This window comes from Heptranchias perlo, chromosome 6, assembly GCF_035084215.1.
Source record: "Heptranchias perlo isolate sHepPer1 chromosome 6, sHepPer1.hap1, whole genome shotgun sequence".
In the NCBI taxonomy this organism is placed as follows: Eukaryota; Metazoa; Chordata; class Chondrichthyes; order Hexanchiformes; family Hexanchidae; genus Heptranchias; species Heptranchias perlo.
Window position 1 is genome coordinate 77876744 of NC_090330.1, and position 18706 is coordinate 77895449.

Sequence of the window (18706 nt, forward strand, 5' to 3'; positions counted from 1 at the left end):
TTCTCCTCTAACTCCCCAGTCCAAGTTGGCACTCTTCTCCCTCTCTCCCTCAATTCAAGTCAACATTCTTGAGCCAGACTAGTGTCCTGAAAAAAACGATGTCCACAGGAAGTGTGGACAGTTAACGTTTATGTACATATTTCTCTCTGGGCTACAAGTTAGAATGAGAAGAAGTAGAATATATGAAAGGAGAAAGAAGAGAAGGAAGCTGTAATAACAGAGACTGAGAGAGGGGAGGAGAGAGCACGGCAAACAAGAAAGAACGTAAGAGCATGTAGAGAAAGGGAAAGTCTGTTTAAAAATGTGTCTGCATTTAGACCTCATGCTGGCTTTACTTTCTCAGATCGACATCAAATTTCCCAACATGATGGGAGATGGTTCAGTTTCAGAGGAAATGTCACGATAATAAGGTGCCACGTGTTACATTGAATTCATAGCCAGTTATGTGATAGGACACATATAGCAGGTCATCATGTAAAAATATTCCATCACTTTCTCTAAGGCTTTTCTTCCTAAGAATCTAACTGATAACTGTTTCTGAACCATAGCACTTCGAAGCAACACAATTCTTACACTCAACATTTATAACCTTTGAAAGCCGTGACATGTAACTGGCCAAAACAGATCACCAAATGTCAAGAGATGCCACATTGAAAAGGAGCTGTTGGTGAAAAGATGAGCCTACAGTAACAGGATGTGACTGTCAAGTTCCCATATCACACGTCTGCAAACATCTGTTTATATTTCTACTATCCTCCTGGCCACAAAAGCATTACTCACTATTATAAACCACGCAGCTTGCCGATCAAGGCTATTCTTAAGGAGATTATGTTGTGGGTGTAATTGTGAATGAGCAATGTGGTGAGGAGACATTGGCCACAGAGCTAAATGATCTCTTTGCAAATGTCTGTGGTTTGACTTTCACACATCCAATGCTGGGTTTCTGTATTATATGTACTGCTAGTCTCCTACTCAAAGGATATGCTAACCATATTGAATCTAAATAGTTGACTACAAAAACCTGCAAAACACAATAAAAGAGAGAATTGTAAAGTAGACATGATCTAATGCTTGTCTTACTCAATCTTCAGTAAAGTTTGGGTGTCACTGTGGACTCCTGGATACCTGCTAGTCTAAGAGCTAGGATTGGTCATTGTGAAAACTCGAGATGGAGGACTGGATTTCCCTCCAGGGTGGGTTCGCCAACAGAGATGGGTCAGGTGAGACTTCTGCCCACTGCCCCAATCTGCCACGACCCTGACCTATTTCCTGGGTCAGGGCTCATTAAGCATCAACAACAACAAGAACTACTTGCATTTATATAGCAGCTTTAATGTAAGAAAATGTCCCAAGGCACCTCACAGTAGCATAATCAGACATGCCATGATGGGAGAAAGAAAGAACATACTGCAGGAAACAAATTCCATAGGTCAGATCACCCTGTCTCAATCCACGCTGTTGTCATATTCAGAGGTAAAACTCAGACATAACAGAAAGGCACAGCCTTCAACAGACCTGATAGAACTGAGGCCTATTTTATTTCATCCTTTCACAGTATCAACCCTACTATCTTCCCATTACAACATCTAGCTATTTTTTTAATGAGCCCAGGGACCTGGCTTCAACCAGACTTCTCAGCAAACCTATTCCAGCTGTTGATCACTTGTAGAAAGAAATACTTTTTGGAATCTCTCTTAAACTTGCCTTTCGCTACATTGAACCTGTGTCCTCTTGTTCTGATAACTTGGCATGTGGTGACTATACCTATTATGTACTCATAATGGTGGCTATACCTCTTATGTACTCATAATGCACTATCTGCTCTCTTCAAAAACCAAGGAGAACCTAGTGGGCCACCAACCAGATCCAAAGGGCACCATATAACTGGGCAGCAACTGTCAACACCCCCACCTGACACAGGAACCGGTACAGATACAGTTATTGCAACAGATATACATAGGGATGAGTAGGAGAAAGCACAGAATGAAACATTGAGTACAGTGAAGAAGGGATAGCAATGGTGGTGGTTAATGAGGATCCAGCAAATATTGGGCAGGGTCCTACTGAGTTGTAGGGATACAGACTTCAGTGAGCTGGCTTTCAAATGGAAGCTGGTGGAACACTAGCATCACAATGAGCTGCCACTTACGTCCTTACATGACATTGGAAGGTGACCTGGGTAGTCCAGAGGAGTCCAGCACACAAATATATATACTGTACTGATATTGAGATGGTGCATTTTGGTAGGAAGAATAAGGAGGCCACATGCTCCTCGGCAAATAAGAGTCTAAATGGGGTAGAGGAGCAAAGGGATCTAGGGGTATAGATACACAAATCACTAAAAATAGCAAAACAGGTTAATAAGGCCATAAAAAAGCAAAGCAAACTGAACACTGGGGTTCATTTCTAGAGGGGTAGAATTGAAAAGCAGAGAAGGTATGTGAAACTTGGTTAGACCACACTTGGAGTACTGTGAACAGTTCTGGCCTCCAAATTATAAAAAGGATATCGAGGCACTTGAAAAGGTGCAAAAAAGACTTACAAGGATGATATCAGAACGGAGGGGTGGAAAGCAGTGGGTACTTGTTGGGGAAATGATGTTATCCCACTTATGTTTTTCCACTCTATGTCCACAGACATACCATAAAAGCCTTTCTATGGGCAAATTCCGGTGTTGAGTCTGGTATCATTTCCTTCCCTGCTCTTTTGAGGCTGGAGGTAAGGCATTAGGAAAATGTAGAGAGGGTTTTATAGTGGTGTTAAAAAGATAAACAGCCTTGTTTCCCTGTCGGTTGGTGGGGTGAAAACTCAGTCTGTTCATAGTGGCCAATTATTACGAATTCATGCAAGGTCAGGGCAATATGATGGCACAGAGCTGCTGCTAGCATGAGTGGCAACTTTTTGCACTTTTGCTGCTCCATTCATGTCACTCCAGGAAGGCATCTTGTCATGATGCCTACAAATCTGTGCAAGCATAGAACAAGATTATGAGATAGGTATTGATGAGGAATCCTAATGCAGCTCATCGATGTTTATCCATCCAAAAAGAAACTACAGTTCCCTCATCACAGGATCTAACTGTTCCTTAAACAATTCCAGAGAATGTATTCCGATCTGGAAGTCCATTCCATGTGTTGATCACTCTTTGTGTAAAGAAGAATTACTGTTATCAGTCCTAAATTGGCCTTGCACTAATTTGCCTTGAACTAATGTTCCAGTTAGCACTTTCTTCAACTGCAAAATTAAAACCACCAGCTTGAGCATGAGCACTGGAGAAGTGACAGTGGGCACTGCTCTGAAAATGCTGAGGGACCACAGAACATTATAAGAACAGAAGAACATAAGAAATAGGAGCAGGAGTAGGCCAATCGGCCCCTCGAGCCTGCTCCGCCATTCAATAAGATCATGGCTGATCTGATCCTAACCTCAAATTTAAATTCATGTCCAATTTCCTGCCCGCTCCCCGTAACCCCTAATTCCCTTTACTTCCAGGAAACTGTCTATTTCTGTTTTAAATTTATTTAATGATGTAGCTTCCACAGCTTCCTGGGGCAGCAAATTCCACAGACCTACTACCCTCTAAGTGAAGAAGTTTCTTTTCATCTCAGTTTTGAAAGAGCAGCCCCTTATTCTAAGATTATGCCCCCTAGTTCTAGTTTCACCCATCCTTGGGAACATCCTTATGGCATCCACCCGATCAAGCACCTTCACAATCTTATATGTTTCAATAAGATCACCTCTCAATCTTCTGAACTCGAATGAGTAGAGTCCCAATCGACTCAACCTCTCCTCTCCTCATATGTCCAACCCCTCATCCCTGGGATCAGCCGAGTGAACCTTCTTTGTACTGCCTCGAGAGCAAGTATGTCTTTTCTTAAGTATGGACACCAAAACTGTATGCAGTATTCCAGGTGCGGTCTCACCAATACCTTATATACCTCCCTGTTTTTATATTCTATCCCCCTAGCAATAAAAGCCAACATTCCATTGGCCTTCTTGATCACCTGCTGCACCTGCATACCAACTTTTTGATCTTCTTGCACTGGGACCCCTAGATCCCTTTGTACTGCAGTACTTTCCAGCTTCTTGCCATTAAGATAATAACTTGCTCTCTGATTTTTCCTGCCAAAGTGCATAACCTCACATTTTCCAATACTGTATTGCATCTGCCAAATCTCCACCCACTCACCCAGCCTGTCTATATCCCCTTGTAGATTTTATATGTCCTCTCACTCTCTACTTTCCCTCCCATCTTTGTATCATCTGCAAACTTTGATATGTTACACTCGGTCCCCTCCTCCAAATCGTTAATATAGATTGTAAAGAGTTGGGGACCCAGCACTGACCCCTGCGGAACACCACTGGCTACTGGTTGCCAGTCCGAGAATGAACCATTTATCCCAACTCTCTGCTTCCTGTTAGATAACCAATCCTCCACCCATGCCAGAATATTACCCCCAATCCAGTGATTCTTTATCTTGAGCAATAATCTTTTATGTGGCACCTTGTCGAATGCCTTCTGGAAGTCTAAATACACTACGTCCACTGGTTCCCCTTTATCCACCCTGTACGTTATGTCCTCAAAGAACTCAAGCAAATTTGTCAGACATGACTTCCCCTTCATAAAGCCATGCTGACTTTGTCCTATTAAATTATGTTTATCCAAATGTTCCGCTACTGTCTCCTTAATAATAGACTCCAAAATTTTACCCACCACAGATGTTAGGCTAACTGGTCTTTAATTTCCAGCCTTCTGCCCACTACCCTTTTTAAATAAGGGTGTTACATTAGCAGTTTTCCAATCTGCCGGGAGCTTTGCCGAGTCCAGAGAATTTTGGAAAATTATTACCAAAGCATCCACAATCCCTACTGCCACTTCCCTCAAGACCCTCGGATGTAAGCCATCAGGTCCAGGGGATTTATCCGCCTTGACTCCCATTAATTTACTGAGTACCAATTCTTCAGTGATTTTAAACGTATTTAGCTCCTCCCCCCCTAGAGCCCCCTCTTTGTCCAGTGTTGGGATATTCTTAGTGTCCTCTACCATAAAGACTGAAACAAAATATTTGTTCAGCATTTTTGCCATCTCCATGTTTCCCACCATTAATTTCCCGGTCTCATCCTCAAAGGGCCTTAGCCACCCTTTATCCTTTTATATAACTATAGAAACTCTTGCTATCTGTTTTTATATATTTTTGCTAATTTATTTTCATAATCTATCTTCCCTTTCTTAATCAATCCTTTTGTTACTTTTTGCTGTCTTTTGAAGACTTCCCAATCTTCTATCCTCCCACTAAGTTTGGCTACCTTATATGTCCTTGTTTTTAGTCGGATACTATCCTTAATTTCTTTACTGAGACACAGATGGCTGTCATTTCTTTTACACCCTTTTTTCCTCAGTGGAATTTTTTTTTTTGAAAGTTGTAAAATAACTCCTTAAATGAACACCACTTCTCATGTACCTTCTTACCCTTGAATCTATTTTCCCAATCCACTTTAATCAATTCCGCTCTCAGACCATCATAGTCTCCTTTATTCAAGCTCAGTACGCTTGTTTGAGAACCAACCTTCTCACCCTCTAATTGGATATGGAATGGGATCCAAGGGGATCCTTAACTCGGACATTATTAATTAATCCTGGCTCATTACACAGGACCAGGTCCAAGGTTGCTTGCCCCCTTGTAGGATCAGTTACATACTGCTCAAGAAATCCATCCCCAATACACTCAATAAACTCTTCCTCAAGGCTGCCCTGCCCAATTTGATTTGTCCAGTTAACATGATAGTTAAAATCCCCCATAATTATAGCTGTTCCTTTATTACATGCCCCGACTATTTCCTGATTAATACTTCTTCCAGCAGAGTTGCAACTATTAGGAGGCCTATTTACTACGCCCACGAGTTTTTTTCCCCTTATTATTCCTTATCTCTACTCAAACTGTTTCATTGTCCTGATCCTTTGTCCCAATATCATTTCTCTGTATTACAGTGATTCCTTCCTTGATTAACATAGCCACCCCACCTCCCCTTCCTTCCTGCCTGTCCTTCCTGATTGTTAAATACCCTGGCATATTTAATTCCCAGTCGTTGTCGCCCTGCAGCCATGTTTCTATCATGGCTACAACATCATACTCATATGTGGTTATTTGTGCCGTTAACTCGTCCATTTTGTTATGAATGCTACGTGCATTCAGATAAAGAACTTTCAAATATGTTTTGTGACACTTAGTTCCTGCTTTTTCCTTTTTTAACACTTTACCTTTTACTCCATACCTTCTTTCCCTTCCTGACACACTTTCCTCTGTCTCCCTGCTCAGGTTCCCAACCCCCTGCCACAGCTTTGATGCTGATTTAATTGCCTTACGCCTTCTAGTTTTTATTTTATCTGTCGTGCCTAAAGTACACTTTCTTTCCGCTGCTCTACGCTTTTCCCTTTCACTTGTTCTTGAACAACTGTGTGTACTATTTGTGTTGTAGATTTCCCCTGGGTCTTCCCCTCTCTTGCTGCTCTCAACTTTATTCTCTTCTGAGTCCCCGCTCAGGTTCCCATCCCCCTGCCACTCTAGTTTAAACCTTCCCCAATAGCACTAGCAAACACCCCCGCGAGGACATTGGTCCCGGTCCTGCTCGGGTGTAACCTATCACGCTTGTACAGGTCCCACCTTCCCCAGAACCGGTCCCAATGTCCCAGGAATCTAAATCCCTCCCTCCTACACCATCCCTGCAGCCACATATTCATCCTGTCTGTTCTCCTGTTCCTATACTCACTAGCACATGGCACCGGTAGTAATCCTGAGATCACTACCTTTGAAGTCCTGCTTTTTAATTGATCTACTAACTCCTTAAATTCACCTTGCAGTACCTCATCCCTTTTTTTACCTTTGTCGTTGGTACCAATATGGACCACGACTACTGGCTGTTCACCCTCCCCCTCCAGAATGCCCTGCAACCGCTCCGTGACATCCTTGACCCTAGCACCAGGGAGGCAACATACCATCCTGGAGTCACTTTTGCAGCCGCAGAAACGCCTATCTGTTCCCCTTACAATGGAATCCCCTATCAATATAGCCCTGCCACTCTTCTTCCTCCCCTCCTGTGCAGCAGAGCCACCCGTGGTGCCCGGAACCTGGCTTTTGCTACTTTCCCCTGATAAGCCATCTCCCCCAACAGTATCTAAAGCAGAATATCTGTTTGAGAGGGAGATGGCCCCAGGGGACTCCTGCTCTACCTGCCTAGTCCTTTTACTCTGCCTGGCGGTCACCCATTTCCTTTCTGCCTGCGTAATCTTTACCTGCGGTGTGACCACCTCATTGAACGTGCTATCCACGATAGTCTCAGCATCGCGGATGCTCTACAGTGAATCCACCCGCAGCTCCAGCTCCGAAATACGGTTAGCCAGTAGCTGCAGCTGGACACACTTCCTGCACACATGGTCGCCAGGGACACTGGTAGTGTCCATGACTTCCCACATCGTGCAGGAGGAGCATATCACGGGTGCGAGCTGTGCTGCCATGACTTGCCTTAGACTCTCAGACTCTCCTCCCACTCTAGGTCTCTCCTTTTATCCTGTGCTCACCTCTCGGACTCTCCTGCCTCACCTGTGACGTCGCACAGTAGTTGTCACTTGTTGCAGGTCTGCTGCTGCTTTTATTCCCCGATCTCAGTCTTCTACTCTCAGGTCCACTGCCGATCTGGGGAAAAAGTTAGGAAAAGCAAGGCAAAGCAGCACCTCCTTCCCCCACTTCACCGAACTCCCACACTCACCAAACTCTCAGCAGTTCACACTGTGTTGTCCGCACACCGTGCTGTTCGCACTGACAGGCCCCTGTATTTCTACAGTTTGTGACTCAGATGAGTCAGGCCTGCCCCACCTTCAGGTACGAGTTTAATCTCGCTAACCAATTAACTTGTTACAGCAGCTCTCTCTGCTGAAGCCTGACAGAAACTGACCAATTTAAACTTTAAAATTGAACTTAAGCATTTTAATATTGAACTTAAACAGTTCTGTGGTCAAGTTGTAAACTGAAATATAATGTTATGTTCTGTGTGGTCTTGTTATCATTGGTGGAGCACCTTCATAGAATGATGGGTTCATTCCTGAAACAAGTCGACTTTGTAATTAAGTTTTCCGCATGGTAAGAGTGATTGTGTAGTTACGTTTTTGGTTTCATTTTTCTACTGTGCATTGACACTGCCTGTTGATTGGTTGATTTATCAGTTGCTATAAGCATTGCTAGTCAAAAGTCAAGTCAAGCTACTTCCCTATAGCGTGCATTCGTAAAATCATCCCCTTGCTGTCTACAACAGTTATTCCTGCAATATTTTATTAATCCTAGAGAAGTATTGAGAGACTCTTCACTTTTGTGATGTGGGGTCAAAATAATATTGTTGCTTTGAGCACAATTGATAAAGTTATATCATTGTAATTGTAAATAATTCTAAGAGTTTCTAGCATGTACTCAACTGCATGACCACTTGACAGTAGCTATGAAATATTTTTAAAACTTTGCAGCATTTATCCTGTCCGCTATCTCCCGCTGCACTTACTGCACCAGTCACTTCTGAGGTGGGCATCCTTCTATCCTATATAGGACAGCCTTTCTTTCCCATATGTCCCAGAGCAGCCGTTCCCACACTTTGGGGCCGATTTTCGGATGGCCGAGCGGGTGCGTTGTGGGCGGGGGAGCGCTCCTAAAATGGCGGAATCCTGGAGCGGGTTCGGAGCCCGGCTCCAACCCGCTGACTTCCAGGTTCCTCAGTGACGCGTTCGGGTGCACGCACAGCTCCCGAATGCAGGACTCCCACCGGCAATTAAAGCTGGCGGAATGATGATTTAAATACTTACATAGCTCGTTGAGGTACTTGACAGACCTCATTGACTGGAGATTTTGGCAGGGGTGCAATTTTGAAGGATCCTCAATGTGCTGTGGGAAACACTCCCTGTTGGAGCAGACGTGTTTCAGTCAGCAGCCAGTGGGAGATGCAAAGGATTTTTTGACAGTTGGGGGAATTCCTCATTTATTGCAGCAGGGCACTCTGTCACATCAGACAACATTTTGGCTGCAACACCTTTGTCTTTCCACTCAAAATTATTAATTTTTACCCTAAAGTCTGCTGTGCCAACACATATACCTACTTTGCGGACCCCCTCAAACTCATACCATCAGGATGGGGGGGGGGGGGCGCCATGCCTGCATTCATCACTTCATCTGAGGACGAGCAACATCACCAGCCTCGCCAGGCACCCCGTCCACCTCCGCCATGTGGAGCTCCATAACACAGTGCTGTGCCACAGGCACTTGCACAAAATAGTCGTGCAACTACACATACACCCAGTGTAGGATGACCCAATGGGTGGCATCAAGTGTGGGTGTTCATGGTGAACCTCACAAAAGGGACATATTACACAAGCCAGTCAAGAATGGCCAAGATATGGCAGTAGTAGTGACAATATAATATTTAACGTGAGTTGAACAAAAACGAAATACAAATAAAAAGCATGACAAAGCGTCAAACCCCCTTGTGCATCCCCTTTGTGCTCACAAAAGCTTTGCCTTTCGCTTCCTACTACTCCTACGTGGTGCTTCCCCTGTGGCTGCAGCAGAGGTAGCAGCAGGTTGCTTTTGTCCATGCCCTGGCCGATTAGATGCTTTGGGCCGACGCTCTTTGGGTTTCGGTGACCATGAGGGCCCCTCCAAAGACTGCTCCACCTGCACCTGTGCAGGGGCAGACTCGACCACCTGGAGAGGAGGCAGCATTGCGGGTACTGGTTGAGAGGGGGGGCAACAGGTGAGACGTGGGGGCGCTTTGAATGACGTCCCCACTTCCATGTCCACTTTCGCCATCATCCCTCTCCTGGGCCAGGCCCACATCACTCCTACCACCCTGCTGGACGACAGTTTGGAGGACATGTGTGAAGCCTTGTGAAGCCAGTGCTAGTGCATCTGCCTGCCTGTTTAAGGTGGCAGAAAGTTGCTCACCCTGAGTCCGAAGGGCCGTTTTCAGGGCCTCAATGGACTCATTGTTGAGCCGTGCTTGAAGCTCAATGGAGCTAGCCTTCCCTCCATTGCAGACATTCCCACACTTACCTGCGACACTGTCTCAGAGATGCCCTCGCGTCCCTGTGACAGTACCTCAGAGATTCCCTCCCGTACCTGTGCCACCATTCCACTCATGCAGGAGTTGGACTCCTCCATCCTCTGCGTGATTGTGGAGAGTGCACGTGGCATTTGTTCCAGCACCTCACAAATGTGCTGCTGCCCCTCGATCACTCTCCTTTTCATGGATGGCCCCCAGGGTTCAGCATCTGTGTCCAGCTGAGCAGAGCCTGGAGAAGAATGCTCCCACCAATGCGGACTCTCCACAGCTGCCCCTCCCACCAGTGTCTGCTCATGCTCACATGTGTGCGGTGACTCACCATGTGCAACCCCAACTAACTGAGGACGGGAACCCACCGAGGTGTGTGCATCTGCGCTGGTGGATGGCTCGCTCAGATGTGATGGTGCCCCCTCAGAGGCCGGCAGGTCCTCTGAGGAATCGCCCTCTGCCCTCACAGCGGTCGCTAAAGGCCCTGTAAGAGAACAGAAGGCAATATGACAGGCATGATGACAGATGTTGAGGTGCTGAAGATGGCAAGGCATGTTAAGATCAATTGCTATTGTGAGTGCTGAATGTTAAAGTTCCATCACCAGCCGTTTGTCGGGTGGCAGTCTCGGCGTCCCCCACGGACCGGCACTCGAGGGTGAGGCTCAATTCGAGAGCCTCCTGCTCCGCGTCCGTGAGGACGACCTGATGTTGCGGCCCCCCTCCGGTCTTTGCTCTCTCAAATGCACTCTGGGCTCTCTTCTCCTATAAGGGGAGAAAGTAGAGAGGCGTGAGTGAGGGATGGTGACGTGGCCAACCGCTGAATGCATTGGTTTGGGTGAGGCTGACCGTGAAACACATGCATCAGAGGGTGAGTATGAGACAGAGCCATGACATTGTATGAGGATTGGGTTGAGTGGTAGTGGTGGGATGAGTACTGGTGAGGTGAGTAAGTGCAGGTAAGTTGAGGATGAGGTTTGAGTGGGTGTGAGGAGTGATATGATAGAGTAGTGTTGGCAGTGCAGAATGAGTTGTGCGGTGGGGGCTGTGAGGTGGAAGACGGAGTGCAGGAGAATGAGTAAGTGTACTCCCTTTGGCTGACCTAGTTAGGTCATTGAAGCGCTTCCTGCACTGGATCCAGGTGCGGGAGATGTTGCTGCTGCTGCTGACCTCCTCTGCCACCTCAAGCCACGCCTTCTTGGTGGCAGAGGCAGGGCACTTCCTCCCATCCGCTGGGTAGAAGATCTCCCTCCTCCTCTTCACCCCATCCAATAAGACCTGGAGTGAGGCATCATTAAACCGGGGGGCAGCCTTTCCCCTGAGCTGCTCCATGGTCCTGTGTCGTTGTTTGCTGCAGGATCAGTCATTGGAGGACTGCCCCTTTAAATAGGGCTCCTCCAGCTGACAGCCTGTGATGCGGGCGCGCAGTCCGCCCGCTGCGCAGGTTTCCGACGGGAAACCCGGAAGCCACGTTAAATGGCTTCAATTTACCCGCGATCGCGTGAGGAACGGACGGATTTCACTGGGTGGGTTACCCACGTGCCCAGCCACCCCAACCCCCGCTGCCGTCCCGCCTCCCTGGTAATATCAGAGCCTATATCATGGAAGTGAGCATTTCTCAGTTGAAAAACCCCCATTTCCCCTGAAGGTTAATCCTTGCCCTGCTTTCACATGTGAAAATACAACAGTTTAAATTTCTGCTCAAGTCATTTAGAGGCTGCTCTGCTATTTAATAGCCATGGATCTTCCATTTGCCAGCACACTATGTGGGTTGCAGCTTGAACAATTTAAAGATAATAGAAAAAACAACAATATTGGAGGTTATTCAGTCGATGAGCAGTCTCCAGAAAAGTCACTAGCAGCATACCATTAACTTTCAATTAGTGCTACTTCAGCAAATTCCAGGCTCAAGTATGTTTTACATAACATGGATGTACTCAGGCTGCAACCCGTGTAAATTGGACACAAAGCCGACATTTCCTCTAAATCCTCCAATGGTTCTCACTTGGTTATTGTCTCTGAAGCGAACAACATGAAGGGCCCAAGTTGAGGTCTTTAGAACTTGTGTAAGTTGGTGTGAAAGCATCAGGATTTTACAAAATATTCTAGGGGAAGAAAGGAAGGAAGGGAAGAAGGGAGGGAGGGAGGGAATGAAGGGATGGAGGAAGGGAAGGGATGGAGGGAGGGAAAGGCGGGAGCTAAGGTAAGGAGGAAGGAATGGAAGGAAGGAAGGGTTGGAGGGAAGAGCGGGAGGGAAGGGATGGAGAGAGGGGAGGGAGGGAGGGTGGGAGGGAAGGGAAGAAGGAAGGAGGGAAGGAAAGAACGAGGAAGGGAAGGGATTGAGGGAGGGAAGGAAGGAAGGAAGGAAGGAAGGAAGGAAGGAAATAAATAAATAAATATTTTAGGCTGTCGCGAGAAACAGGCAATAGATAATTTGCACTCCGCCCAATTTTGTTTTCCATTATGGGACCGATGCGCTATTGCCCATTTTCCGATATCGCCCAAGATGATTTTCATCCTCAGAAACTGCATTGGAGGGTCCTTCTGTGACAGCACGAAAGAGGACTGCATGACAACTGGACAAATAAATGTTCATTACCTATTAATGTTCTGTTTTATTAATGATGTGGAGATGCCAGTGATGGACTGGGGTGGACAAATGTAAGACTCCTTACATCTGTTTTATTAAATATCTTCAACAAAGAAAAGTGTGAGCAGGCAGGAATCCAGTTATAAAAAAATATTTTTAAAAGAGTGCAACTAATGGTTTAGCACATAGATAAGTTCAGCAATAACATGGTGCTACTGGCATCTGCTTACAGATTGCACCCAAGAACCAAAGGGCAGAGACTGTTTGGCTAAGTCCTTGTGCAACAATCTCAAACAGAGATGCCCATACTTGGGAATTGTAAACAATTTTACAGCACCAAGTTATAGTCCAATGATTTTATTTGAAATTTACAAGCTTTTGGAGGCTTCCTCCTTCCTCAGGTAAATGTCAGGAACGCCTCGAAGCCTAAGCATTTATAAATCACAGAACAATACATGGTGATTACAGATAGTCTTTGCAACTGCCCGTTGCCAAGGCAATCACAGTGTTCAGACAGAGAGGTGTTCCCAACAGAGCCCCCGAATATACAGTCAACAAAAAAAAAACAAACAGAAAAAAAAAACAGAGAGAGAGAGAGGCAGAAACATCTGGAAGGCAGAGAAAGCCAGCAAATGTCCCGTTATATTAAAAACAGATAGCTTTTGTTCGCTGGTTGGGTTACGTGTAGCGTGACATGAACCCAAGATCCCGGTTGAGGCCGTCCTCATGGGTGCGGAACTTGGCTATCAATTTCTGCTCGACGATTTTGCGTTGTCGTGTGTCTCAAAGGCCGCCTTGGAGTACGCTTACCCGAAGGTCGGTGGCTGAATGTCCCTGACTGCTGAAGTGTTCCCCGACTGGGAGGGAACTCTCCTGTCTGGCGATTGTTGCGCGCTGTCCGTTCATCCGTTGTCGCAGCGTCTGCATGGTCTCGCCAATGTACCATGCTCTGGGGCATCCTTTCCTGCAATGTATGAGGTAGACAACGTTGGCCGAGTCACAGGAGTATGAGCCATGCAACTGGTGGGTGGTGTCCTCTCGTGTGATGGTGGTATCTGTGTCGATGATCTGGCATGTCTTGCAGAGGTTACCGTGGCAGGGTTGTGTGGTGTCATGGACGCTGTTCTCCTGAAAGCTGGGTAATTTGCTGCGAGCGATAGTCTGTTTGAGGTTGGGTGGCTGTTTAAAGGCGAGTAGTGGAGGTGTGGGGATGGCCATAGCGAGGTGTTCGTCGTCATTGATGACATGTTGAACGCTGCGGAGAACATGGCGTAGTTTCTCTGCTCCGGGGAAGTACTGGACGACAAAGGGTACTCTGTTGGTTGCGTCCCGTGTTAGTCTTCTGAGGAGGTCTATGCGATTTTTCGCTGTGGCCCGTCGGAACTGTGATCGATGAGTCGAGCGTCATATCCCGTTCTTACTAGGGCGTCTTTCAGCGTCTGTAGGTGTCCATCGCGTTCCTCCTCGTCTGAGCAGACCCTGTGTATTCGCAGGGCCTGTCCATAGGGGATGGCCTCTTTGACGTGGTTAGGGTGGAAGCTGGAAAAGTGGAGCATCGTGAGGTTGTCCGTGGGCTTGCGGTGGAGTGAGGTGCTGAGGTGCCCGTCTTTGATGGAGATTCGTGTGTCCAAGAAAGAAACTGATTCTGAGGAGTAGTCCATGGTGAGCTTGATGGTGGGATGGAACTTGTTGATGTTATCATGTAGTCTCTTCAGTGATTCTTCGCCGTGGGTCCATAGAAAGAAAATGTCGTCGATGTATCTGGTGTATAGTGTTGGTTGGAGGTCCTGTGCAGTGAAGAAGTCCTGCTCGAACTTGTGCATGAAAATGTTGGCGTATTGGGGTGCAAATTTGGTCCCCATGGCTGTTCCGTGTGTTTGGGTAAAGAACTGGTTATCGAAGGTGAAGACATTGTGATCCAGGATGAAGCGGATGAGTTGTCGGATGGCGTCTGGAGATTGGCTGTTGTTGGTGTTGAGTACTGATGCTGTCGCAGCGATGCCGTCATCGTGGGGGATACTGGTGTATAGTGCCGAGACGTCCATCGTGGTGAGAAGTGTTCCTGGTTCAATTGTTCCTTGGGTGCTGAGTTTTTGTAGGAAGTCTGTAGTGTCGCGACAGAAGCTGGGGGTTCCCTGTATGATGGGTTTCAGGATGCCCTCGATGTATCCAGAGAGGTTCTCACACAGGATTCCGTTGCCTGATATGATAGGACGTCCGGGTGTGTTGGCTTTGTGTATCTTTGAGAGGCAGTCGAAGTCTCCCACGCGGGGAGTACGTGGGATGAGAGTGCGTAGGATGCTTTGAAGGTCTGGATCAAAGGTCTTGATCAGTTTGTTGAGCTGGTGGGTGTGTTCTTTGGTCGGATCTGCGGGTAACCGTCTGTAGTGTTCCTGGTTGTCCAGTTGTCGGTATGCTTCTTTGCAATAGTCCGTTCTGTTCTGTCCAGCTTTCAGGAGAACAGCGTCCATGACACCACACAACCCTGCCATGGTAACCTCTGCAAGACATGCCAGATCATCGACACAGATACCACCATCACACGAGAGGACACCACCCACCAGGTGCATGGTTCATACTCCTATGACTCGGCCAACGTTGTCTACCTCATACGTTGCAGGAAAGAATGCCCCAGAGCATGGTACATTGGCGAGACCATGCAGACGCTGCGACAACGGATGAACAGACAGCACGCAACAATTGCCAGACAGGAGGGTTCCCTCCCAGTCGGGGAACACTTCAGCAGTCAGGGACATTCATCCACCGACCTTCGGGTAAGCGTACTCCAAGGCGGCCTTCGAGACACACGACAACGCAAAATCGTCGAGCAGAAATTGATAGCCAAGTTCCGCACCCATGAGGACGGCCTCAACCGGGATCTTGGGTTCATGTCACGCTACACGTAGGCCTTGCTCTAGAAAGCAGGACAGGACATTGGAGGGTAGCTGCAGGCACTAGAGGAAAGCAACAGCCAGAGGCCTAAAGACCCGGAGATTGTCCTGTGGGTGATGGGTAAAAAAAGTACCTTGAAATTCTTTTTGAATGGCCCCTCTTTGGGCTACCCCTGGAACCTCTGCAGACCCTTGAGTCCACAGGGGTTCTGGTACAAGCCCTACCACCAGGTTTCTTCAGACGCCCCTCTGCTGGGGCACTCCATGGTTGGCTAAGGAGGAAAGTGAAGTGGGAGGCTGGGAATGCACCACTCTGCCTCATTGGCATTCCAATGCTCGGCTTGTATCTACACCGGGTGCAGGTCCTCAGATGTTCCTTTGGGAAGCCCCAGGAAATCCCAGGGCAGCACAGTGGGAGTAGAGACTTAATGTAATGAGTCTCCCCCCATTTTTCCTCCATTGCACCTGGAAACTATGTGTTCCCCAGGTGCAACAATGAGGAAAACCCCCCCTATCGTTGCATGTTCTTTCATTCTCTATGATTTTCTTCTCTTACCCCACTAGTCCTGCGGTACAGTTCTACTGCCGGCAGTGGCCCTCTGGTATCCTTCCCATGTGATTATTCTTCATGTATGAGTATGGTGGAGAGAATTCCAGCAAGTTTTTCTACCAGTGGCAACTCCTATAGTTGGAACTGCCCCTGTCCTCATGCAAAAACCATGCATGGTGATCAGGAGCAGGAACCATAACTGACATCTCCCTTCCTGTAACTCAGGGACAATGAGGCTAACAGCAGCACTCCAAATGCTAGCCCAGACTAGGGAACGTATCTGTGACTCTCCTGCATCTTTGCTACACCACATGGTCCACTTACTCACGAAAGCCCCAAAATTACTTTGAGTTCTTTTCTTAGCAATACAAATTCATTAAAGGAGGGAGGAGTGGCAGCGGCTACATTCTGTGACACACAGGAAAGGGAAACCACACATTACAGGCACTAGCAAGTTTAGAATCATTATTGTAAGAAGATATGATATACCACTTGATGTGCTCTTTCCTACTGCAAGATGAAGTCTTGTCATTCTTGTAAATTATCCTTCCACGCTGAAATAATTCTGATTCTGGTCATTGCTTCAGGTAAATTCCTTAAACTCCATCTGTTATTGTATTCATACAATGGAACTGTCCTGTTATTGTGAATGAATTAAGTTTCACACAAACCATTTTGGATGTAAGCCAGTTCCTAGACTGTAAGTCATTTTACTAACAGTGACACAATGATTTAAATCCATTTAATTGTTTTATAACAGGGAAAACAAGCATAAATTTCTATTTTGGGGACCTTTGCATCCATCATTTTCCATCTATTAAAATGAATGGGTGAAAAATGATAGGCTTGTGGTGCGTTGTTTCCTGATATGTGCTTCAAATCCAACAGAGCATTCATACGCGATGCATTTCTTTACTGGATTACTTTGTAAGCTGTTGCATTTTCAGAACCTTTTAGCATCTATGTGCAGTTATAAATTATTACATGAATTTATGCTGGTGCCTATCAGCTATGTGCTCACTGTCCTACTTTCTCCACATTAGTTTTGATGAATTAGTTAACAAGTTTTGTTTGTTATTTTGACAAAACGTTAATGCATGAAATAAAGAGAGGAATTTCAGCCTATGAGATTTGCCAGAAGTGCCCTGGGATAGAGTTTCAGCAACACAGCCCCATGCGCTGAAAGGGCCTATTGGGAATTCAGGAACATGCTTGATTCGTGAACCTACGATCTTGGAAAGAATTTTCAGGCATCTGAATGTGCACCTGCCCCACTCAGATCAGATAACTGCCTGTTCATAACAGCTTGTGGCTTTACAGAATAGGAGAAAGAAATAATGGCCCAGATTTTGCTGAAAAAATGACAGCGTCTGAACGACGCATTCTGTTTTTAATGCGCAAGTCGGCCAGCAATTTGTGGCGAGGAACAGGTAACCCGTGAATTGCGAATCGCGAAACCGGCATCTTGTGCTTAACCTCCCCGTGATTTTCATGAAGTTGCTGCATTTGCACATTAATTGCCCATTAATCTCGCTACAGAAAGTTAAGTCTAGTAATTAACAGGGTAAGCACCCTTTTAATGACAATTGTCAATGACTGCCAATCAACCTCTCTTACCCAGAAAGCGAACAATTATAAGTGTGGGGTCATAGTATCATAGTAGGTACAGCACAGGAGGAGGCCATTCAGCCCATCGTGCCTGTGCCAGCTCTTTGAAAGAGCTATCCAATTAGTCCCATTCCACTGCTCCTTCCCTAAAGCCTTGTAATTTTTTTCCCTTCAAGTATTTATCCAATTCCTTTTTGAAAGCCACAATTGAATCTGCTTCCACCATCCTTTCAGGCAACGCATTCCAGACCATAACTACTGGCTGTGTAAAAAAATTTTTCCTCATATTGCCTTTGGTTCTTTTGCCAATCACCTTAAATCTGTGTCCTCTGGTTATCGACCCTTCCGGCAATGGGAACAATTTCTCTTTATTTACTTTATTTAGACCCTTCATGATTTTGAATACCTCTATCAAATCTCCTCTCAACCTTCTCTCTAAGGAGAACAACCTCAGCTTCTCCAGTCTATCCACATCCAAGTCCTTCATCCCTGGAATCATTCTAGTAAATCTTTTCTGCACCCTCTCTAAGGCCTTCACATCCTTCCTAAAGTGCAGTGCCCAGAATTGGACACAATGGGCACGATTTTAAATGGTGGCGGTGGGGGGGGTTGAATGGGCACACGGGTAACCCGAATAATAAAAGCTTACCGTTCCCCGCGCGATCGCAACCTTGTTTCCTGGTTTGGCGTCTGAAAGCTGCGCAGCGGGCGGACTGCGTACCCGCATAATCTGCTGTTAGCTGGAGCATCTAGATTTAAAGGACCACTGCTTCAATGGATTTTGCTGAAACAAGGAGTAAGGAGACACAATGGAGCAGCAGAGTGGCAAGGCTGCTCCAAGATTCAGCGACGCATCACTTGACATGCTGCTGGCTGGGGTGAGGAGCAGGAGGGAACTATTTTACCCGGCCGACAGGAGGAAGCGCCCTGCCTCTGCCACCAAGAAGGCCTGGCTCGAGGTGGCAGAGGAGATCACAAACAGGA

At 46.5% G+C, this 18706-nt stretch overlaps 1 protein-coding gene across 2 annotated transcripts in view; it reads left to right on the top strand.

Annotated features, from left to right (window-relative positions):
- The first annotated feature begins 16601 nt into the window (after nucleotides 1–16601).
- Nucleotides 16602–18706, top strand: part of LOC137322562 (opioid-binding protein/cell adhesion molecule-like) — a 129090-nt gene continuing 126985 nt past the window's right edge. For both annotated transcript variants that reach the window (XM_067985479.1, XM_067985480.1), the window contains exon 1: nucleotides 16602–16701. In XM_067985479.1, coding sequence (XP_067841580.1) covers nucleotides 16632–16701 — 70 coding nt within the window. In that variant the 5' untranslated portion in view covers nucleotides 16602–16631. The remainder of the gene's footprint in view (nucleotides 16702–18706) is intronic.